At 54.9% G+C, this 20,971-nt stretch overlaps 2 protein-coding genes across 2 annotated transcripts in view; one reads left to right on the top strand and one right to left on the bottom strand.

Moving 5' to 3' along the window:
* Window positions 1-13,781, top strand: part of FBN3 (fibrillin 3) — a 110,829-nt gene extending 97,048 nt beyond the window's left edge. Inside the window, exons 42-64 of the mRNA XM_075175372.1 lie at window positions 624-749; window positions 1,221-1,346; window positions 1,865-1,990; window positions 2,229-2,345; window positions 2,578-2,706; window positions 3,338-3,457; window positions 3,823-3,948; window positions 4,035-4,187; window positions 4,650-4,715; window positions 4,989-5,114; window positions 5,351-5,470; window positions 5,934-6,056; window positions 6,347-6,478; window positions 7,080-7,205; window positions 7,441-7,647; window positions 7,901-8,026; window positions 9,155-9,277; window positions 9,965-10,081; window positions 10,344-10,472; window positions 11,094-11,213; window positions 11,694-11,925; window positions 12,455-12,623; window positions 13,407-13,781. Of these exons, the coding sequence (XP_075031473.1) occupies window positions 624-749; window positions 1,221-1,346; window positions 1,865-1,990; window positions 2,229-2,345; window positions 2,578-2,706; window positions 3,338-3,457; window positions 3,823-3,948; window positions 4,035-4,187; window positions 4,650-4,715; window positions 4,989-5,114; window positions 5,351-5,470; window positions 5,934-6,056; window positions 6,347-6,478; window positions 7,080-7,205; window positions 7,441-7,647; window positions 7,901-8,026; window positions 9,155-9,277; window positions 9,965-10,081; window positions 10,344-10,472; window positions 11,094-11,213; window positions 11,694-11,925; window positions 12,455-12,623; window positions 13,407-13,781 (3,314 nt within the window). The remainder of the gene's footprint in view (window positions 1-623; window positions 750-1,220; window positions 1,347-1,864; window positions 1,991-2,228; window positions 2,346-2,577; window positions 2,707-3,337; window positions 3,458-3,822; window positions 3,949-4,034; window positions 4,188-4,649; window positions 4,716-4,988; window positions 5,115-5,350; window positions 5,471-5,933; window positions 6,057-6,346; window positions 6,479-7,079; window positions 7,206-7,440; window positions 7,648-7,900; window positions 8,027-9,154; window positions 9,278-9,964; window positions 10,082-10,343; window positions 10,473-11,093; window positions 11,214-11,693; window positions 11,926-12,454; window positions 12,624-13,406) is intronic.
* Window positions 13,782-17,692: 3,911 nt separating this feature from the next.
* On the bottom strand, window positions 17,693-19,247 carry CTXN1 (cortexin 1). The gene has a single exon (XM_075175189.1). The coding sequence runs from the start codon at window positions 19,149-19,151 to the stop codon at window positions 18,864-18,866; it is 288 nt and encodes a 95-aa protein (XP_075031290.1). The 5' UTR covers window positions 19,152-19,247; the 3' UTR covers window positions 17,693-18,863.
* Window positions 19,248-20,971: the final 1,724 nt, after the last annotated feature.

The raw sequence follows: 20,971 nt of genomic DNA, 5'->3' as shown, positions 1-20,971 counted from the left end.
TTTGAAGTCTTGAAAGATGATCTCGCTGGTAGTTTGTGAAACAAACGGATTACTTAATCATTGCCTCACCTGGGCTTGGCAGTGCCAGCCAGGAGACTGAAGAGGAGGGAGATGAGTTAATCTTCCGGGAAGAAAGTGTACAGAAGGTATCAGTGCAGGGCTGCAGGGCTGGTGGTGGATTGTGCTGGGCACAGTGACAGAGTCGGGGACCCTGGAGCCATCTCAGTATTTCAGTGACCCCCTGGACTTCCCATTTGCAGCCTGGTCCCAGAGCCTGAGCAAGTGTCCATGTTACTGCAGAGACACACTCGGAGAAGACAAGGTGGATGTCCTGGGTAGGATCCCTCCCAGCACGTGCTGTGCAGGCTCTGCCAGCAATCCCATGGCTCCTACGACTTGGAGTCTTGTGTGGCTGCGTTGTGTACGCAGACCTCTGCAGAGCAGCCCTAGGCTGGCATGATCTTCAGTATCAATCCTCCAAGAGTTGCTCCACTGTTTGTCTGGTGGCCCTTTCCTACTAGTCTTCTCTTTAGAATGAACAAGAGCAGCAGTCTCCCAGCTATGGGAGGTGTTTTTCTCCCTGCTGCCTTCCCGGGATGCTGAGAGATGTTGTCTGTGTGCAGATATTGATGAGTGCAGTGAGATCCCTGCTATCTGCACGAACGGTGTCTGCATCAACCAAATTGGCAGCTTCAGGTGCGAGTGTCCCATTGGATTCAGCTACAACAACATCCTGCTCATCTGCGAAGGTAACGGGGCAGCCAGGGCAACGCTGCCAAGGGTGCCCAGGAGGGTGGGGGTTCTCAGCGTGGCACTAACATCTCCCCACTTCATGGTGAGGGCTGTCAGCAGACATGGACAGAGTCCACATTTTCTCAGCCTTCTTTAAACCTTCCTCATTTTCCACATCAATGGGTTGGAAAAAAATTGCTGATTTTCATTCATGTTCCTGTCTGGTTTTCCCCTCCTCTAGTTTTTTTGGGGTTTTTTTTAGGACAAGTTTGCAAGTGTGACGGTTTAAAAGTTTTGAGTTGTAACTAAAATTCATTATTTTATTGCAAAGCAATAGAAAAAGCTTGAAAATTGATCCTGTTTGGAGCAAACAAAGGGTTAAAATTCAGTTGACTCCACTGAGCCACTCCAGCCCTACCAGGATGATGGTGCCTGGTGAGTGCTTGGTACTCTGCACAGTCCAGGTTTGCATTGCTCTCCTCCCGCAGACATCGATGAATGCAGCAGCGGGGAGAACCTCTGCCAGCGCAACGCCGACTGCATCAACATCCCGGGCAGTTACAGGTGCGAATGCTCAACTGGATACAAGCTGTCGCCTAGCGGAGCCTGCGTGGGTAAGATGGGAGCTCTTTGCTACCTTTCCAGAGACACGTGTGCGAGGCACTGACACCCCTGCCTAGGCTCTTCAGATGGTTTTGCAGACCACCATGTGTGGACCCAAGGAAGGAGAGGATGAAGGACTTGCCAGTCCCATGTGTGGGTTCCTGGTCTTTTGTCCTGGGGACTATGACCTGGCTGTGCTGTGAATATGGCATACCTGTACTTTTGGAACAATTCCCAGGGGGACTGTGGGCTCCTGAAGGATGAGAAAAGGTCGCTGTGAAGTGCACCTTTAGTCTGGCAGCTGAGGCCATTTTCTCCAATTAAATTTATTTTTTTTAGAGGTGGCAGCGCATAAATTTTGTTCTCTGGGAAGCCACCTCTCAGAAAACAAAGACCCCGTTCTGCTGTGCTGCTGCTCACAGATGCAGCTTCCCAGCAGCAGGCAGGGGTCTGCAGAGGGCCACTGCCTCAGCTTTTCCCATTTGGTCCCTCCCTTCTGCTCACTAGTGCCCACTTCGCTTTGTTTTAGGTCGCAACGAATGCCAGGAGATCCCCAATGTCTGCAGCCACGGGGACTGCGTTGACACCGAGGGCAGCTACGTCTGCATCTGCCACAACGGCTTCAAGGCCACGGGAGAGCAGACCATGTGCATGGGTCAGTGTGACTGCCACAGCCCTGCCACGTGAACCCGATATCAGGATGGACGTGAGCTCTCTCCAGCACCTGCTGGGTAGTGCCAAGGACAGCCAAGGGCCACTGTGTCCTCTTGGTCCCGGGCTGTCCCTGCAAGCCACAAGGGTGTTGTGCAGCTGCCTGGACCCTGTCTGCACACCCAAGATGGTGGCTCTCAGCTCACTCAGCCCTGGAATCAGCTGTGACCTTCTCTCCGCAGATATTGATGAGTGTGACCGACACCCCTGTGGAAACGGGACCTGCAAGAACACAGTCGGCTCCTACAACTGCCTCTGCTTCCCTGGCTTTGAGCTAACACACAATAACGACTGCATGGGTGAGTTGCATGAAATGCTGACCGCACGGAGAGCTGACTGGGGTCAACGTGGCAATGGCTGTGGGGCTTGGGGTGTCACACAGTGGCATACGGGGGATCGGCTCTGGGTGTCACCTGGCAGTGGCTGTAGGGGTAGTTGTATGTGTCAGAGGTGTAGGGCTGGTTAAGGCACGCTGACACTCACATGCTGTGCGTATCTCTTCCCGTTGTGCTTATCATTTCCCTCCCACAGACATTGATGAGTGTTCATCCCTGGTGGGGCAGGTGTGTCGAAACGGCCAGTGCATCAACAGCATCGGCTCCTTCCAGTGCCTGTGCCAAGAGGGGTATGACCGGACCCCTGATGGGAAGAACTGTGTAGGTGAGTGTCCAGGCAGCAGCAGTGGTTGAGCTGTATTTTGGCACGGCTGGCACCGTGCAGTGCTATGAGACAAGATCCCCAAGCTGGTCCCATCAGAGACAACTAAGCAGTGGACTCTCCAGAACTGCTCAGAAGGCCCCAAGTCCTCTGGAGCCAAAGCCTGGTCATTTGACTGCCCATGGAGAGCTGGACTGGGCCCCACTCTGCCTGCATCTCCCTTCCAGCAATGCAGGGAACAGTCAAGCCCATCCCTTTCCATATGCTGAAACCTGCAGGCAGTGAGGAGAAATGTTGTCCTGTCCGTGCCCCTAAAGCATGCAGAGTTGTACCAGGGATGCCTTGGGAACTATCCTGCAAGCAGGGGCTGTGGGGGCAGACAGGCACGTTGTATTCTGGTCACTTGTGTCCACCGCTCTGCCTCCTGCAGCACCAGGTCCTGCAGGGCTGAGTCCATGTTCCCAGGGTATGCAAGGTAGAGCATCCTGGAAAATGTCGTATCTGCTTCCCTTGCATCTTTTGGGCAAAGCAGGGTGCAGCTGCAGGTAGGGCCTGGGTGCAGTAAGGTGCCCTGCGCCCAAGTCCTTCGAGCTGAGCACAGACGCTATCACCGGTTACTTCCCTTCTTCTGCAGACATCAACGAGTGCGTGAGCCTGCCTGGGACCTGCTCCCCGGGCACCTGCCAGAACCTGGAGGGCTCCTTCCGCTGTATCTGCCCCCCTGGGTACGAGGTGCAGAACGACAACTGCATCGGTAACGTTGGCTCTCTGCCTCCTCCATTTCCAGCACGGCATGTGGTCACCTTGGACTATTCCCAGAACAGTCATATTCTTCCTGAGTGGGCTGGGGCATGCATCACCACCCCCAAATACCTTCCTGACAGCAATTAGGCACAGAGCAAGGCCTGCTCCCATGACGGAGGAGGCTCAGTGGTTTTGCTGTGCCCTGACCTCTTCATTGACCCACTTGCCCTGAGGGTGGGTTAAGGGTTAGGGCCGGGGTGATGTCCTGCAGGCATCAGAGCTCCCCAGACATCACAGCTTCAGCTGGTTTTAATGCAATGAGGAAAGGAGTGACCTTTGGCTGCTCTGTAAGTAGTATGTCCTTGGTGCTTCCAGATATCAACGAGTGTGAAGAGGAGCCCAACATCTGCCTTTTCGGGACATGCACCAATACCCCTGGCAGCTTCCAGTGTGTCTGCCCTCCAGGCTTTGTACTGTCTGATAACGGCCGACGGTGCTTTGGTGAGTGGAGCTCATTGTGGTGGAGAGGGGAGCATAACCACCCTGGATGTCTGCAATGACCTGTGCATTTCCCCATCCTCCTACAGATACTCGCCAGAGCTTCTGCTTCACTCGCTTTGACAACGGAAAGTGCTCTGTCCCCAAGGCCTTCAACACCACCAAGGCTCGGTGTTGCTGCAGCAAGATGCCAGGAGAAGGCTGGGGAGACCCGTGTGAGCTGTGCCCGCAGGAGGGAAATGGTAGGTGTGCTGGGACCTAGCTCCACGGGAGAGATGGCTGCGTGTGTCTCCGACACGCGCAGAGTGTGGGGAAGGTCTGCAGGCCAGACAAGACAACCAGCAATGCAAGCCGTTCAGCAAAGTGGGCTCCTCCATCTGGAGAGTACTGCCTTGAAACCTGGTAGCCCTTATTGGACCACAGTATTCCCTGGGTCTCCAGCAACCACAGGCACGCTTATTTCTGCTTTGGATCTCTTTCAGTTCTCTGCAGGGCTTTAGATAAGGCAAAAGCATCTCAGTGCCTCCAGATCCAAGGCAAGCACAGGTGTTTTCCAACTAGCCAACATGGGAGGTTTTGTGGCCTCCCATGAGCAGTGAGCTGTCAAGCTCTCAGTCATGCTCTAGAAGCCTCCAAAGCCCATTTCAGCTTCTCTGTGAGTAGAAGCACTTGTAAGCATATCTCACTTTTCTGCTTTCTTCCAGTTGCCTTCCAGGAGCTGTGTCCATATGGCCATGGAGCCATTCCAGGCCCAGGTGACACCCGAGAAGGTAAGGTCCGATCTAGGGATGAGAAGAAATTTGTTTTGGGGGGAGGTTGCCTAGAAGCAGCCAAACTTAAGCTATCTGGAGAGAAGGATTGAATCCCAGTGGCAGGAAGGGAGGGACATCGGACTGGGTGCCCTCCCAAGCTCATGGTCTCTGTCTGCTCACCAAAGGTTCAGCCCCCAGCTCTGGAGAGGAATTGCAGGGTCAGCCCTGAGACGACGGGGATATGTTTCTGGCTGCGTGCTCACATGAGGTTTCATTGCCTTGCCCTTCTAGATGTTAATGAATGCTCAGAGAACCTGGGTGTCTGCATAAATGGAGCCTGCATTAACACCGATGGGTCCTTCCGCTGCGAGTGCCCCTTCGGGTACAACCTGGACTACACAGGAGTCAACTGCGTGGGTAAGGGTCTGCACGGGGAGCGCCTGCTCCCTCTTGCTTTTATCCTCCTCACGTCAGAGGCTACGAGCATGTGCGTGCGTGTGTGTGTGGAGAGAAGGAACTTCCTTCTCCCCTGCCCCTTTGCTTTTTACCCCTGGCTTTGCTGGGCTTCTTTGAATGCTCTGGCTGCAAGAGGAGACCAGCCTGCACCTTCCCTATCTAACTCATCCACCTAACATGGTCCCGACTTCCTCCAGATACCGATGAGTGCTCCATTGGCAACCCTTGTGGGAACGGCACCTGCACCAACGTGGTGGGAGGCTTCGAGTGTGCCTGTGATGAGGGCTTTGAGCCAGGTCCCATGATGACATGCGAAGGTAATGCTGCTGTGGGGCAATCCCTTCACTCCCATTACATACTGGGCCATGTCTGTGACCCCACTGGGTCACTGCCTGGGTGAGCAGCAGTCAGGTCAGCCTCCAACGGACAGTGCAGAAAAGCTGGCTGGGGCTCATCTCCACATGAGTGTGTACATCAGCGCTCGTCCCCTCAGCTTCCTCTGAGGCTGAAGCCCAGGAGGAGGTCTGGAGACCTGCCTAAATGCAGGAGCGGCCTCACGAAGGAGCCAGGACCCTGTCCCCATCAAAGCTGTTGGGACACCAGGTGTCTATCCCTCTGCAAGTGAAGACCATGACAGGAAGCCTTGGTGGAACAAAGTTCTCATGAGATGAATGCACGGGGAGTGGGGGAGTCTGTCCCGGGGAGATCCACCACCATTACAGCCCAGCTGACTCTGCTGAGAGCACAGAGTCGAGCTCTCTCCTTTCTCTTGCCTCCCAGATATCAATGAATGCTCACTGAATCCCCTGCTCTGTGCCTTTCGCTGCATCAACACCTTTGGCTCCTACGAGTGCACCTGCCCATCTGGATATGCCCTCCGAGAAGACCGAAGAATGTGCAGAGGTAAAATCCCCTTCTGCACCCATCAGGGGAGCTCCTACACTCTCCCCAGCCCCCTGCACTTAGCCGGTCTCTGGTGCTGTGCAGAGAGAAGGCAGGACTTCTGAGCTGGCATCTCTGGGCTTGCGCTCACTCTCACCTACCTTGGTGTCTATGCTGTGTGCCAGCCAGCCTGGGCCAAGGCAGTGGGGATTGGCGGAGCCGTGCAGATGTGAGCACTCAGTTCCTAGTTGCCCCCACAGTGCTGCAGAGCTGGCAGGTTGAACGTGGTCTCATGAGGTTCTCGGTTGCAGATCTGGATGAGTGTGCAGAGGGACTGCACGACTGCGAGTCTCGAGGGATGCTATGCAAGAACCTCATTGGCACCTTCATGTGCATCTGCCCACCAGGAATGCAACGCAGGCCCGATGGAGAGGGCTGCACAGGTACCAAGGACTAGGCTGGGAGGGGTTCTCAGTGGGGCTGGAGACCATTCTCGTCTAGGCGTTGTCCATGTAGCTTTATTTTATGTCCTTCTGTCAAGCAGCTCCTCCCCAGGGTTTTCCATGCGTCAGAACTTCCTACACACACAAAACCTCTGTTCATCTCTGGACCCAGAGGTCTGCTCAGTTCCAGCGCAGGATGACACAGCGTTATGCCTTGTGTCCTTTCTGTTGAGTCTTTCCGTGTCTGTGTCAAGCTTCTTTGCACTGAGCTGCTTTTGGAAGGGCCAGCATTGGACAGCCCAGACCTGCACAGTATTAGGCAGAGCAGGAATGCAGAGCGAGCCCAGCCCCACTCCTAGCCCAGCAGCTTGGCCACTCGCAGGTGGAGAATGTGCAAATCAGGGAAGCCGGGCACTCGGCCACCCTGCTTTGGGAGAGGTCCAGGGCAGGTGGACGTGTTTCTCAGCTGCCTAAGGATGTGGAAGTGGTCCTCAAGGACTATGTGAGGGCATTTCAGACTGAGTGGTAGCATGGGACCTCATGGAAAGCTGAAATTTGTCCTATGCCTCACCACAGCTCTTTGTGGTTCCTTCCTTCCTAGATGAGAACGAGTGTCGCACCAAGCCTGGAATCTGCCCCAACGGCCGCTGCATCAACACGGTGGGAAGCTACCGCTGTGACTGCAATGAAGGTTTTGAAGTCAGCCCCTCTGGCACAGAGTGTATTGGTAATTACCAAGTCCTGGTAATTGAGCAGCCTCTCTTTAGTAGCAGGTGATGCTTTTCAGGTGCTTCAGGGTTTCTGAACTGAAAGGTTGTTGGGGCATCACCTTCACCTTTAGTATTATCCAAACCACATTACCCTCCATGCTGGAACTGGCACAGGCTGGACAGGCTGCTCACCTGAGTTGGTGCTGACACCGACTCAGATCCTGAACTTTTATCCCCGCTCTCTCTGTCCAGACACCCGCCAGGGATTCTGCTTCACTGAAGTACTGCAAACCATGTGCCAGATGTCCTCCACCAACCGCAACCTGGTCACCAAATCTGAGTGCTGCTGCAACAGTGGGCGCAGCTGGGGCCCCCAGTGTGAACTCTGTCCCCTTCCTGGAACCGCCCAGTACAAGAAAATGTGTCCTCATGGGCCAGGGTACTCCACTGATGGGAGAGGTGAGCTGGGGTCCAAATCACCTTCAATGCAGAGGGGAGAAAGCAGAGATGTAGGTACAGGCAGAATTCCCCTGGGAACTGGCTGGGACAGACCTACACGGTGCCTGGAGCGGACAAGAAGCCTCTGCAACATTATCTTACAACTCCCTGAATGTAGTCTCTGGCTCCCTGGGAGAGTCTGAGCTGCCCTGGCACAGGAGCATGGGGACAGAGGCAGCATTGGCACTAACGGGTCCTTCCCTCCCTCCCGCAGACATCGACGAGTGCAAGGTACTGCCCAACCTCTGCAAGAACGGACAGTGCATCAACAGCATTGGCTCCTTCCGCTGCCACTGCAGGCTGGGCTACACCGCGGATATCACAGGCACAGCCTGTGTGGGTGAGTTGGGAGAAGGAAACCCGTGTCTCTGGACAGCCCTTGGCCTTGGCAGGCTTCCATCCCTACTTTTCAGCATGCCAAGAGAGGGTCCTGTAGCCGCCACCTGGGACCTGCCCTCACATCTGTCCATACTGTCCTGCATATCCATGGCAGGGCTCTGGACACTTTGCCCTGTTGCATGGTCCTCTAGAATCAAAGTCATCACTCCGTGTTGTTTAACGCCTTAAAACCCAGGCTCCCTCAGAGGGGCTGGCAGGGAGTGTGATGAGTCTGTGAGCAGCCAAACCTTTCAGTGGCAGGGCAGCTGGTTCTAGCCAGCCTGAGTGCCACGTTGGGAGTCCAGATGTTGATATAAAAGGCACCCCTGGAATCACAGCTGCAGGCATCTGGGGAAGTACTGAAGGAGTTGAGGATGTGCTGTACTTCCAGTATGGAGATGGTGTTCAGGACCATGCCAGCAGCTGTGTGTCCTAGACATGGAGTGGAAAAGAGGCCTTGGCTCCCAGAAACCAAGCTCTGTACCTAGGAGTAGAGCAGATATCACCTTGAGTACCAAGACAGGATTTTTCTCTGAACATCCTTGCCCTTTGTCCAGCTTTGTGCCCTCCAACCTGGCTCAAAGTTATGGGCTTTGTCAGAGCCATGGCTGCTACTCCTTGCTGGGCAGAGGTGACAAAGCTCCAGAATTACAGGGCTGGCCCCATCCCTGATGTTCCCAGTACTCAGGAGGAGCATCTACCTGTCTCTTCAGCTAGGAAGGGACTGGGAAAGATGTCACTCAGATCCACCAGGTCATATAACATCCCGTATCTGAGCAGGGAGATGATTCAACTGTTTTCCTGTAGGAGATCTCCTAGATTTGTTGTGCTGGCTCAAACCAAGGTGCTCCCTCAAAGCCCCTGTCTCTGCTCACCTACTTCCTGGAGAGTGGAAAAGATGCATGTATCTGGGGCAGGGAGTGCTGAGATCCATAGGGCCATCTGACCACTTAGTTATGTGGGGCCATGAAACCTGGGATCATCTTGTATTCAGGAGCCTCTTGGTAGACTGCATGGTCCAAGCAGTGGTGGGGACCCAGTCCAGCAGCACAACGTGCGAATGCTGATGTGTCTTGTCTCCCGAGTCTAGATTTGGATGAGTGTAACCAGTCTCCTAAGCCATGTAACTTCATCTGCAAGAACACAGAGGGCAGCTACCAGTGCTCCTGCCCCCGAGGGTACATTCTGCAAGAAGATGGGAAGATCTGCAAAGGTATTCACCCAGGAGAAGGCAGCAGAGACACTGCCTCATCTCTGGCAGCAGAGGGGATGGCAAGAGCTGATTAACATGTGCCAGAACAGTCAAGTCTTTCTGTTCGGCCACAGGACAAGGCTAGACATGGAAAAAGGTGCCATGCTGGACCCTCATGGACTGATGCATTGGGCTTTCATCCCTCTATGGGCATTCTAGACCTGTCTTATCAGAAAAAAAAAGTATTCCTTGCCCTTTCCTACAGACTGCACAGCATATCCCAAGCTGTCCTGAGCTCCAGGAACTTTGAACCAGCATGTCTCCTACAAGTGGGCTGGGCACTATCAGGGCTTCTCCTAGTGCTGGCAGCTGCCAGGCTGGGGCTTTGCCCTCCGCTCACAGTGCTGATGTGTCAGGCTGCAAGGAAGGTGGCCTGAGAGTCTGGGATTTGCAGGTTATGGGAGAGGCAGAGAAAAATCTCTGCATCTTCCAAATGTGTCTGTATACGATCAGCAGCTGAGGTGGGGAAAGGCTCCCTGGACTTGTTATTCTCATGCAAGAATTTTGTGTGGCTGGTCCGTGTCAGGTCCTGGTCTGCCCAGGACCACTGTCACCATGTACACGCAGGTGTCACAGACTCAGACCCCGAAGATAAGGTAGCTCAGTAAGATAAATTGAGACACATGTTCTTGTGGCTTGTTGCTTTAGACTTGGATGAATGTTCCACCAAGCAGCACAACTGCCAGTTCCTCTGCGTGAACATTATCGGAGGATTCAACTGCAAATGCCCCCCAGGCTTCACTCAGCACCACTCATCCTGCATCGGTGAGTAGAGGCATTTGCTGCTCTGCTATACAGCACCAGCAAGGTCCCCATGGGTTATCTTTAAGCCCAGGAGAGTCTTTCCAGCCCCCCAGCTCTGGCTCTAGAGCGCAGCCCCTATCCAGTCAGCCTGGGTTGTGCATCTGACTTGTCTGTCTGCTGCTCAGACTGGGCTAAGCTCCACGATGCCAGGTCGCTGTCTGCAAAGCTGCACGCAGCCACATAGTTGGGGATGGACTTACAAGCGGCCGCCGGTGTTTTGCAGACAATAATGAGTGCACAGCTCAGCCCTCTCTGTGTGGAGCCAAAGGACAGTGTCTGAACACACCAGGCAGCTACAACTGCGAGTGTCAGAAAGGATTCTCCCTGGACAGCTCTGGTGTCAACTGCGAAGGTGGGTCTGTGTCTCTGGGGCTTTGACAGACACATGTTCCACGTGGAAGAGTTTCTGGTTCACTCACAGGCTCTAAGGCAGCTCAGCCCAGCCAAGAAGGGACTACCTCTTACTGTGGGCACCAGAAACCCACACGGGAAGCCCTGGTGCAAAGGAGAGGTCAGTGCCTGACCTGCCTGGAGAAACACTGGCTCTTGGAGAAGTAGATGAAGGTCTCGGTGCTGCAACCATAGCAGCCAAAGGTGGGAAAGGAATGGTCCTGTATCTCATCAGGGGAGATCTCGTGCTGGCCAAAACCCACCACGTGTCATGCTAAAGAAAAGCCTATGTTCAGCACAGGGAGCCTGAAGCAGATCTGGTAATGGTCCAGGCCAGACCTTAAATCAAAAAACATCCAAGCAGGGGCTGCAAGGGGATGTATGTGGACCTTGGGGCTGAGGGTGTTATTCAAGTCCAAGCTGCAGAGACATAATTAGTCAGAAGAACTGCCCACCCACATAAACACCCTCAAGGATGCTGGCTGCCAGGCATGTACCATGTGCACGTGGTCCCTTTGCACCCAGCGCTGCCCACAGGACAGGGAGAAGTTGTCTCACCCCCATCTGTGTTACTTTGCTGCAGATGTGGACGAGTGCGATGGAAACCATCGGTGCCAGCATGGCTGCCAGAACGTGCTCGGAGGCTACCGCTGCGGCTGTCCGCAGGGCTACGTACAGCACTACCAGTGGAATCAGTGTGTGGGTGAGTGTGGGATGGGGGCTCCTCTGTCCTGTAGCTGTGGGATGGGGGATAGAGGATGGCTAAGCCCCAAGACCCTCTCCAGCCATCCCTGGCTGTCTCTGACACTGGATTCTGGGTTCGTCTCTGCAAACCCAGCACGGAGCTTCCTGCCCTGCCCGAGAGACAGACCGTGCCTGTGCCCAGCGATGGGGCCCTGCCCCAGGTTCTCTCTGCAGCAGGGACCCTCAGGAAGCTGCTCTGCAGAGTGCTGAGCTCCCAGTGCTCCTGACACCAGCAGCTCCCTGCATTGCAGGAGGATAAAAAAAAAGTCAAGGCAGTCCTTCAGGGATCTGCATGGGATGAGGTCTCACAGGGGAGCCTGCTGCCAGCTCAGCGACGGCCGTGGGCAGATTTCCTCGGCCATGCGGGGTGGGGAGCACCAGCAGCACAGGAGCTCCCTTCCACTAAGTTTCTGACTAGTTCTGCTGTCTTTGGGTGCAGATGAAAACGAGTGCTCCAGCCCCACTGCCTGCGGCTCTGCCTCCTGCTACAACACTCTGGGAAGTTTCAAGTGTGTCTGCCCGTCTGGCTTCGATTTTGACCAGGCGTTTGGGGGGTGCCAGGACGTGGATGAATGCTCAGCAGGCGGCAGCCCCTGCAGTTACGGCTGCTCCAACACAGACGGAGGCTATCTCTGCGGCTGTCCTGGAGGCTACTTCCGAGCAGGACAAGGGTAAGAGAGCAGCCAGCAGGTAGTCCCCACAGGCACCTGGGGGATATTGCAGGCAGTCAAGTGCATGGTGTCCCCAGACACGCTCCATCACCACACTTCTGCTCTCTGCCACCAATACAATTTGAAGGAGCCCCAGGAGCCAGTGAGCTCCCATTCCCACACGAGTCCTCAGCTTCTCCATGCCAGACTGTTCCTCGCCCATCACAAGATCCTCATGCTAATGTGCATCTCCTCTTCCGTTTCACTGATCCAGCGGTTAGTGCAGCTGCTAGCACTGCAGATGCTCTGCAGATCCATCCAGTCCAGGGTGCAGACAGCTTAAGCCTACCGGCCACATCTAAACAAGATGTGGCCTGATCTCTCTCAGGCATGTTCTGTGTACAAGCCATTCTGTACAAGCCATGTCCTATACCCAGGCATGATCCTCCATGTGTTTCTGGGTGCCACATGGAGAACCTGGAGGGCAATGGTAAGATTTCCTTCTGGAAGCATGAATCTGAGATGGGTGTCTCTGCTCTTCTGCCACCAGACACTGTATTTCTGGCTTGGGTTTTGGGAAAGGTTCCTACCTTCCTGCCCCCCAAGAAGAGGATGAAGACAACCTGCTCTCCCCTGAAACCTGCTATGAGTGCAAGATAAATGGCTACCCCAAGAGGGGTCGGCAGCGACGCAGTGTCAATGGCACTGAGAAGCACCAGGTAAGAAATCCATGGCATCCTGGATGGGGTGGAGCAAGGCAAGAGCTGGGTCACTTGGGGGATAGCTGCCTGGAGTGGATCCCATGCAGTGTGCCCATTCCTGTGGGGCTGCCTCAGTCCATACCGAGGTACCTGCCCATGCTGGATGCTTGGGTGTTTGTGGATGCCACTGAGTCCAGAAGTCCTGCAGAATTGGAAGGTCTTTCACAATACATTAGAGGAGGTCAGGACAATCTTAAGTGACACACACTTGTGTGGTTTGGCCACAAATGTCTGGAGATAGATACATGCAATCAAGAAATAAAGCACACGTTTCCTTGCAAAGGGAGCTGACGAGGGAGCAGTTCCCATAGGGCCATGGAGGACTGTCAGCACTTACTGTCTGACTCCAGACTGTGCCTGTCACTATAAATCCAGGTTCTTCCTTGGGGGGAAGTTCTGGTCTCTGTCCAAGGCTCCCCCAAGAATTTCACAGGCCTGGGCAGGACAGATTGGACTGGGAGGTCACTATGGGCCCTTCAGGCCTTGGGGGGAAAATGCCCCTGAATTTATTGGTTCTTCCCCTGAAGATGAGGGCTGTGTACTGGCTGGTTCAGTCTCAGAGACACAAACAGGGTACCAAGAAACACTTGAAGGAAAGCAAGGACCATAGAAGTCATAGCCGCTTCTCAGAGCTGCTTTGGGGTGGCCCATGGGGCAGAACTCCTCTAAATCAAGTCGTCCTTCACCTGGCCATGAGCTTTTCTTGGTATCTGTAAGTAACGTGCCTGGTTCCTTTCGAAGGATCACACTGTGAACTTGGCCAGCATGGATGTGGATGCTCCTCTGTCCATGATGCTGAACCTCTCTGACCTGGCTCACAAGGAGCACATCCTGGAGCTCCTGCCAGCTGTGGAGCCCCTGGAGAACCGTGTGCGGTACCTCATCTCCCACGGGAATGAGGATGGCTACTTCCGCATCCACCAAAAAGAGGGGCTCAGCTACCTGCACCTCGGCCGCAAGAAAATAGTGCCTGGCACCTACCTGCTGGAAATTGTGAGCGTGCCCCTGTACCGCAAGAGGGAACTGCAGAAACTAGAGGCCAAGAACCACCTCAACTACTTAGCAGGGGAGCTGGGCCAAGCACTGAGGATGAAGCTCCAGCTCCAGCTCTACTAACATCCATGAAATCCACCCACCCAACCGACAGTACAGTCCTTAGCCTTGCCATCCACACCTGGAAACAACTGCCTCTTCTCTCGCTGCACCCCCTGCCACCACCTCCCCCACTGCACTGTACAACTGATGGGAAATGTCCCTCTGGGCTCAGCACTCACCTTGGCCATGCAGGGATACTCCGCTTCATGGGGTGCTTGAGTCAAAACCAAGCCACACCGCAAAAAAGCTCATGAAAGCTTTGCCAAAGGTTCCAAACTTGTTAGCAAGGACTCCCTCCCTCTGCTCAGCTCCTGCATTTAACCAAGATGCTGTTAGTCCGAGCTGGCAAGGGCAGTACCATGGGGAAGCTGCCTGTCCTTCACGGTCACAGGCCATACATCACCCCACAGCCCAGGAAATGTGAGGGGAGGCTGGGGGCAGCTTTGGAAGGAGCTATGGCACGGTGTGGTATTAGTGCATTTCCCAACAGCTCTTGTTCCTCCTTTGCTTCTGCATTGTCATGATGGTGCTGCAGAAACCATCCCATACCTACGCTGGCTGTGCTCTGTCTCTCTCTGTCCTCTCCATGTCCTCTGGTTCTTTTGGGCTCCTCTGTCAAACAGAAAAGGTCACCTCTGAGTGAAGGGGCAGTTCAGGTTGCTAACCTCACATCACGAAGCATCCAGGCCACAGGACCACAGGCTCCTGTAGGGAACCTAGGCTTGCCACGCTGCGGTATGCTAAACATGTGCACGCCCTCCAAAGATCGGAGCCGGAAGGGCTTTTCCAGAGCTCCAGCAAGTCCAGGGGTTAAGGCGTCCTTCTATAAATGAGGAGGAGCTCTGGGGAAAAGCAAATAATTGCATTGTTGATGTGGTTGGACAAACTAAACTGGCAGGAAAAATGTCATGAGACTGGTAGAGAGCATCTGGATGCTTCCCATGCCAGAGGGGATGGAGGGCTTGGCAGGACATATGTGGCATGCTGCAGCAGCAGATTTCCTGGTCACCACCGACATGAGTGTTTGAAAATCCTGTGAAAAGTTTCCCACCAGCAGGAGCAAGATGGGAATGGGGATGGGGGGAGGTCTCTGCAGCCTGGCAGGAAGAAAGAGGCAGGGACAGCCAGAGCTTCATTTTGCAAACAGTCCTTGACTCCGAGCCACCCCATGGTGCTTAAGGCCAGATCCCCCACAGTCAGGAGCACTTCTGCAAACGGGGGCTGCAAGTCGCTCCCCTCTGGTTGTCGCATGCATCTTGGTCAGTCCAAGGTGACAACCGAGATGGACAGTCTCTGGTTAATGCAGACAAATGAAATGCACTAAAAAGAGTCTGGAAAATCCTAATTAAGTGAACTGAGGTCTCCCTGCTGGCTCAAGTAGCCTGTCCAGACCATTCTGTCCAGGTGGGCTTTTCTTCCTCCCTCAAGCGTTCTTCACACAGCTGGTCTCTGCAATGCCATTTCCTAGTTTTGCATGAATCTGTTTTCAGCTCTGCATCAACCCTGTGCATCATCACAGGAAAGAAAGGTGCTAAATTCACTCTGGTGACACACAAGACTACCTTATCAACAAATCTAAGGTGCTTTCAGAAGCTGGTGCTGGTATTGAATCGTCAGCGTTAGTGCACTGTATCCATCCACCCTTTCATATTTATGTATAACCGCCAAAGTTATGATTGCTCGTTGTTGTGAGGAGTGCATATTCCTGTAGCTTTTTTTTGGTACTTGGGGGGGGGTTGTTTTTTTCCTGGTACGCTGCCACCGCATGGGGTGGGGGAAGTGTACGTATACTGTATTTGGGCTAATGTCAAACTTGAAAACTCTTTTGCATAATGCAGCTCCAGACTCTGGATTTTGCAAGAGTCCCAGAGCTTGTGACAGGATGGGTGGCCTGATGTTTGGGGTTTTTTTTATTATTTTGTTTTGTTTTGTTTTGTTTTTCCAACAGGTGCTTTTTTTTAAAAAAAAAAAAAAACTATTAATAATAATAAATTAGCAGAGATGGGTTTGTGTGTGTGTGTTGAGCCAAAAGTCTCAAATGAAAAAGCTCAAGGTTTCCTTCATTCCTCTCTGGTGCGGTGTGTTTTGGTTTTTTTTTTGTATTGACATTTCTTGCTGGTTGGTTTTTTTTTGGAAGCATTGAAACCCAAACCCTGTGCCCCCTTGTCCCGCACAGAGAGGTGGCTCTTTGTGGAATTCCTTTTTGTATCAGAAGCAACAGCAACAATAAAATTATTTTGGGTTAAATGGTTCTGTGTCTTCCTCCTCAGCCGGGTGCAGCAGTGGCAGCACCCTGTCCCTCTGCCAGGGCCGAGGTGCGGCAGGGAGCCACGTCGGAGGCAACCTGGGGGCGCAGCAGGACCCATCCTAGCTCCAACGCGGAGGGAGCCCAGGCTGGTTTCTCCTCAGGGACACAGTCTCACTCTTAGAGCCTCACCCAGCTCTCCCACCCCTGCACGTCTCAGCACCCATGGGGGCTTTGGGGTCCCTGCCGAAGCCTCAGAGCAGAAGGCAGATGAGACAGGAGGGACATCAACAAAACCTCTCCTGATCCTTTGCTCCCTCCCAGCAAGGGGAGTGGAAGGAGAGTGATGCCAGAGGTCTGAGCTGGAGACCAGATCGCTGAGCCCAGCGCAGGGGTGTCTGCACCCAGTCCATCGTTGCTGCTGAGCTGAGGAGAGGTTACAGGGACCAGGACAGGGATGGGGGGGGCACAAGAAGAACTGGCAGAGAGGAGGCAGAGGGGATGCAGGAGAGCAGAGGCAAACCTACTGCTCCCACTGCTCCTGCCCTGCTCGCCCTGCCTGGTGCCATGGTCACCCTTGGCTCCTGGCTCATCCCCCTTTGAGGAGCAGCACCATTCTTGCTGCTTGCCGGTGGTTTTGCTGAGCAGTGGTTATGCCGAGCAGAGGTCGTGCAACGCAGGGCTCATCTAGAATGTGCAGTGAATGATATGTGCAAGGTGTGCTTGGCCAGAGATCCTGGCCAGGATCGTGTGTCCAGCAGTCAAGGTCCAGCTGGTTGAGTTCAGCTCAAACCCTAGTTCCAGGCTGATATTCTCAATTTTAGCAAGCTCTTCTTGGCTTCCCATTCTGGACACAGAGTCATGTGCCACAAGAGGGCAGGCAGGGCTGCAGCATCCCTGCCACTGGGAGGGAGCCCACTGCCTTACTGGGTGGTGGGAGAGCAAGGACACTGCTGGGTGGGGGGACAATCACGCCATGAAACCTGGGCGAAGGAAAACGTGCCCATTGAGCTCAGACAGCTGGAAACTGTCCCTCAAACAGCTTCCTGGGCTTGGCAGTAGGTGAGGGGTGTTCGATTTGTGTCGGGCAGTGGTGCCAGAGGAAGTGCAGAGGCAGGGTGAGCTGGGCTTGGGTACCCACGTCCTGCCAGTCACTTCTCTGCACCACCCGGCAGTGTCTCCTCGCCTCTTCCTCCATGTCAGTGCTCATGCGACCCCGGGGACTCTCCGGGGGTGACCTGCACCCACACATCCAGAAGGTCCCTCTGGATGCAGCAGAACCTACCAGGCTGCTGCCTGCTCCGCCCGCGTGGCTGCGCTCGTCATGCAGACCCAGCTTGATGTAGAAGACACGGCCAGGCACAGCCCACGCGCCCCGCAGCAGATGTGGCCAGGTTGTGACTGTCCCTGCCCAGCAACACTGGCCCAGGTGCCATGCTGTGGCCAAAGAGCACCTTCTGCATGTCCCCGACAGAGCACACGCCCAGGTACGGGGCACCCACAGCACCACGGCTTGGTGCTGATGCTCCTGTCCCACACAACACCCAGCTCCAGCTTGTGCTGGATGTGGGGTCTTGGCTCAGACAGAGAGAGATGGGGCAGCCCACCACTGCTCGGGGAGCAGCCGGTACTCCTCTGAGTGCCTGATGGGACGCGTCAAAGAGCGGAGGAAGAGTTGTGTGGGGTTAGCACAGTGCAGCTTTATTTCCATGGTGGGGGAAGAGGTTCTTCCCCATGGACTCAAGTCCCTTAATACAAACCTTCTTACTGGCCCACAGCCACAACCCACCATGGCTTTTGCTAGCCCTGTGGCTAGCTGCAGCACCCCTACTCAACAGTCATGGTTCCAGCAGAGGGGCAGGAGGTCAGCCTTGGTTTCCCCTCGGCTACTTACACAACCCTTCTGATACCCAGATGCAGGATGGCCAGGAAAGGGCGGCCACCCCCAGCAACCCCCTGGACCTGGGGAGGCCACCCAGATCTGCTGGAGCAGGGACTGGCCAGAGTGGGATACCCGTGGGAGGCTGCCAGGCTTGGGCTGGCTGAAGAGCATCTCCCAAGTGTTGTGTGGGACCTTTGGTCCCTCCTGGGATCCCAACAGGGCCACCCAGGCAGGTCTGAAGGTAGCTGCATGACTGCATCTTGCTCAGACCATTTTTCACCAGTTGGGCAGGGACAGGTCACGACGGTGTAAAGCAGAGAGCAGGCTGCAGGGCTGGATGCCAAAAGGGGGACTGAGCATGGGGGGTCTCCATCTCCCCCTCACTTGTGGGGCGGGGGGCACTTGGGGCTGCCACACAGAGAGGAACAAAGCCAGCACTTGGGTCTGGTGCCTATAACCCCCCGACAGACACAGCTCAGCTACAGGGACGCACACGCACACGCACTGGACCACGGTCAGCACTCCCCGGAGGACACAGATGAGGGCGACATGGGGGGCAGGAGGAGGTGGGGGTCAAAGCTCTGGCCTGGCACCAGGCAGAGCCACCCAGACCAGGAGCCCCATGGGCCGTGGCTGAGGGCAGGTCCCGCCATGCCCTGCCCCATCGCCTCCTGCCCCTCACTGCAGCACGCGACACCGCCCAGGGGCATGGTGGGCAGCAGGGGCCACGCGGAGTCCTATCATCCCTCCAACACATCTCTCCAAGAGTCCCGCAGACTGCAAAGAGAACTGAAAAGTGCTTAGAAAAGAGAGAAACCCCTAGAAAACCCACCCTGGACAAGAGCCCCACCTCACCTCCCTGCCCAGAGCATCCCTGCTGGCCCGGGGCAACACCACAGAGGAAGGGGGGGCCGGGGCTGGGGCCAGCTGGGGTGGGAGGCACACAGAGCACCCAGGCTCGCCCCATCCCTGCCCTCTACACCAAGGCGTAGTCAAACTGGCCCCTCTCCAACCCCTCCTTGTGGTCAGTCCAGGAGGAGGCGGGCATGCGGCTGTAGGGGTCCAGCAGGATGCGAAAGCAGCGCACCATCAGCATCACCAAGAAGACCAGGAGGAAGATGACAAAGGCAAAGACGGTTTTCTGCTCAGCATCCATACCCGCAGTGCCGGCTGGGTGCTCAACCAAGGAGGGGGAGAGCAGTTCATAATCCATCGTCGATGCATCATTCATGGCAGAGGCGAGGAGCGTGTGGGCAGAGCGCATTCGGCCACCCCGGTGCCCGGGCAGCCAGCTTCAGCCTCCCGCACCCAGAGCGCGGGTTACTCCATAGCTACCGGCACTGCTACGCCGAGCTCGGGATTCGCTCCTGCCCAGGCCAAGAGCTCCTGGAGGGGAAGGCAGAGATGGTGAGGGAGGAGAAATTGGCCAGGGGCTACACCAACTCTGCTAAAAAACCAGGGGCAGGGAAGTTCACAAGTGGATCCCTGGTTTTCTAGCAAGCTCAAGAAGCCACTTGCGAGGGGCACGAAGGCATGGGATGGGTGGGCAGTCCAGGGCACTAGAGCAGAGCTTGCATCTCTGGTCATAAATCCCCAGCAATCCTCTGGAGAGGGTGCCCACCTGGCAAGGCTAGTGCTGCAGGACCCTTTTGGCCCAGGTGCCCTGAGTCACTGGAAAATTCACACTGAAAAGGACCTCAGCTGTGGAGTCAGAGTGGGCTGCTCACAGCTTTATCTACTCTGGTCTTGAAGTTCTCCCAAGATGGACACAAGCTTAGAGTTTGCCCACTCCTATTGAGGGACACGTGTCCAGCTGCCGTATTTCCCTTGGCACAATGACTGCCTTTGGTTTTGCAGCAGGTATAGAAGGAGCTGAGTCCCGACGGAAGAGGAGGGCACCTACCTCACTGCAGCTGCATGGGGACACTAGCATTGCTATTGCAGCAGGAGGAGGAGAAGGCTGTGTCCAAACATCCACGTCACTGAGGAAGGATCTCCAGGGTCCAGCTTTCTTGGGCTAGGGATGCAAAGCAGAAGGGCAAAGATAGCAAAAGAAGTTAAAAGGACCACAGTCACTAGGAGTCATAGCAAAACACCACAAGGCACCTCTGAAGTTCTCAGTGTCTCTGGATGGAGGTCACCTAGGCGAACATCCACACCAACCTCCCCTTGCAGTACCCTGGAGCCTGAGTGCTCTCAGTGCTGTGGAGACTCAGGAAACAGCCAAAGCATCCTCCTGCCCTCCCAGGCAGCAATACTTCCTCTGTCTGGGAGCAATATCGGTGGGAAAGTAAAAGGCAGAGCCCAGTCCCGAGGCCAAGGCACCCAGATACAGACCAGAGCAGGTTCAGCATGGCTTTAACTCACGCTGAGGACCTGCTCACTTTCTTTTATCTGCAGCTCCTGGGACACCATGAGGAACAGTGCTTGCAGGCTTTAAAAATAATTTCATATAACAGCAGCAAAATAAAGGGCAAGAGCAGCAACAAGGTGAGCACAGCTGCTCTCTGGGTTTTCATCCCCGTTATTTGGTACTCTCCCTTCCCAGACAGGTCTCTCGTGTCTAGACCAGACATGGGGTGTTCTCTTGAGAGCTGTCTGTGCAGCACCGAGCCACCCACCCCTGCTCTCCCCTTGGGACGAAATGTCACCATAACACCCCTGCCTGTGGGAGTGGTGAGCCCTGAGCTGCCATCCCTGCATCAATATTTGGCCAGGGTATCTCTGAACCCTCAAACACTGACCACCTCAAAACAGCTGTCTTGGCACTTCCACTAACACCAGCTTCCCAGTTACATGCTGCGGCTCCAGATGTCCTTTGGGGCTGAGCAGGGGGCTTTGCCCTGGTTTGTCATAGTTACGCTATTGCAGGGAAGTATCCAGTGCAGTTCCCCAAAAGGAAACTGTACCTACATCCCATGTCATGTTAAGGGGACATCGGCCACCCCTAGTGTGACTCCATCCAGAAGCCCCTCATGTTGTCAAGCTTCCATCATAGAATCATAGAATCACAGAATAGTTTGGGTTGGAAGGGACCTTCAAAGGCCATCTAGTCCAACCCCCTGCCATGGGCAGGGACATCTT

The sequence above is a fragment of the Calonectris borealis genome, chromosome 28, assembly GCF_964195595.1.
Source record: "Calonectris borealis chromosome 28, bCalBor7.hap1.2, whole genome shotgun sequence".
In the NCBI taxonomy this organism is placed as follows: Eukaryota; Metazoa; Chordata; class Aves; order Procellariiformes; family Procellariidae; genus Calonectris; species Calonectris borealis.
The sequence above is the reverse complement of the archived record's forward strand: the minus strand, read 5'-3'. Positions and strand labels throughout refer to the sequence as shown.

Coding starts and splice junctions, on each gene's coding strand:
- CTXN1 (XM_075175189.1), bottom strand. CDS start 19,151: ATGCGCTCTGCCCACACGCTCCTCGCCTCTGCCATGAATGATGCATCG.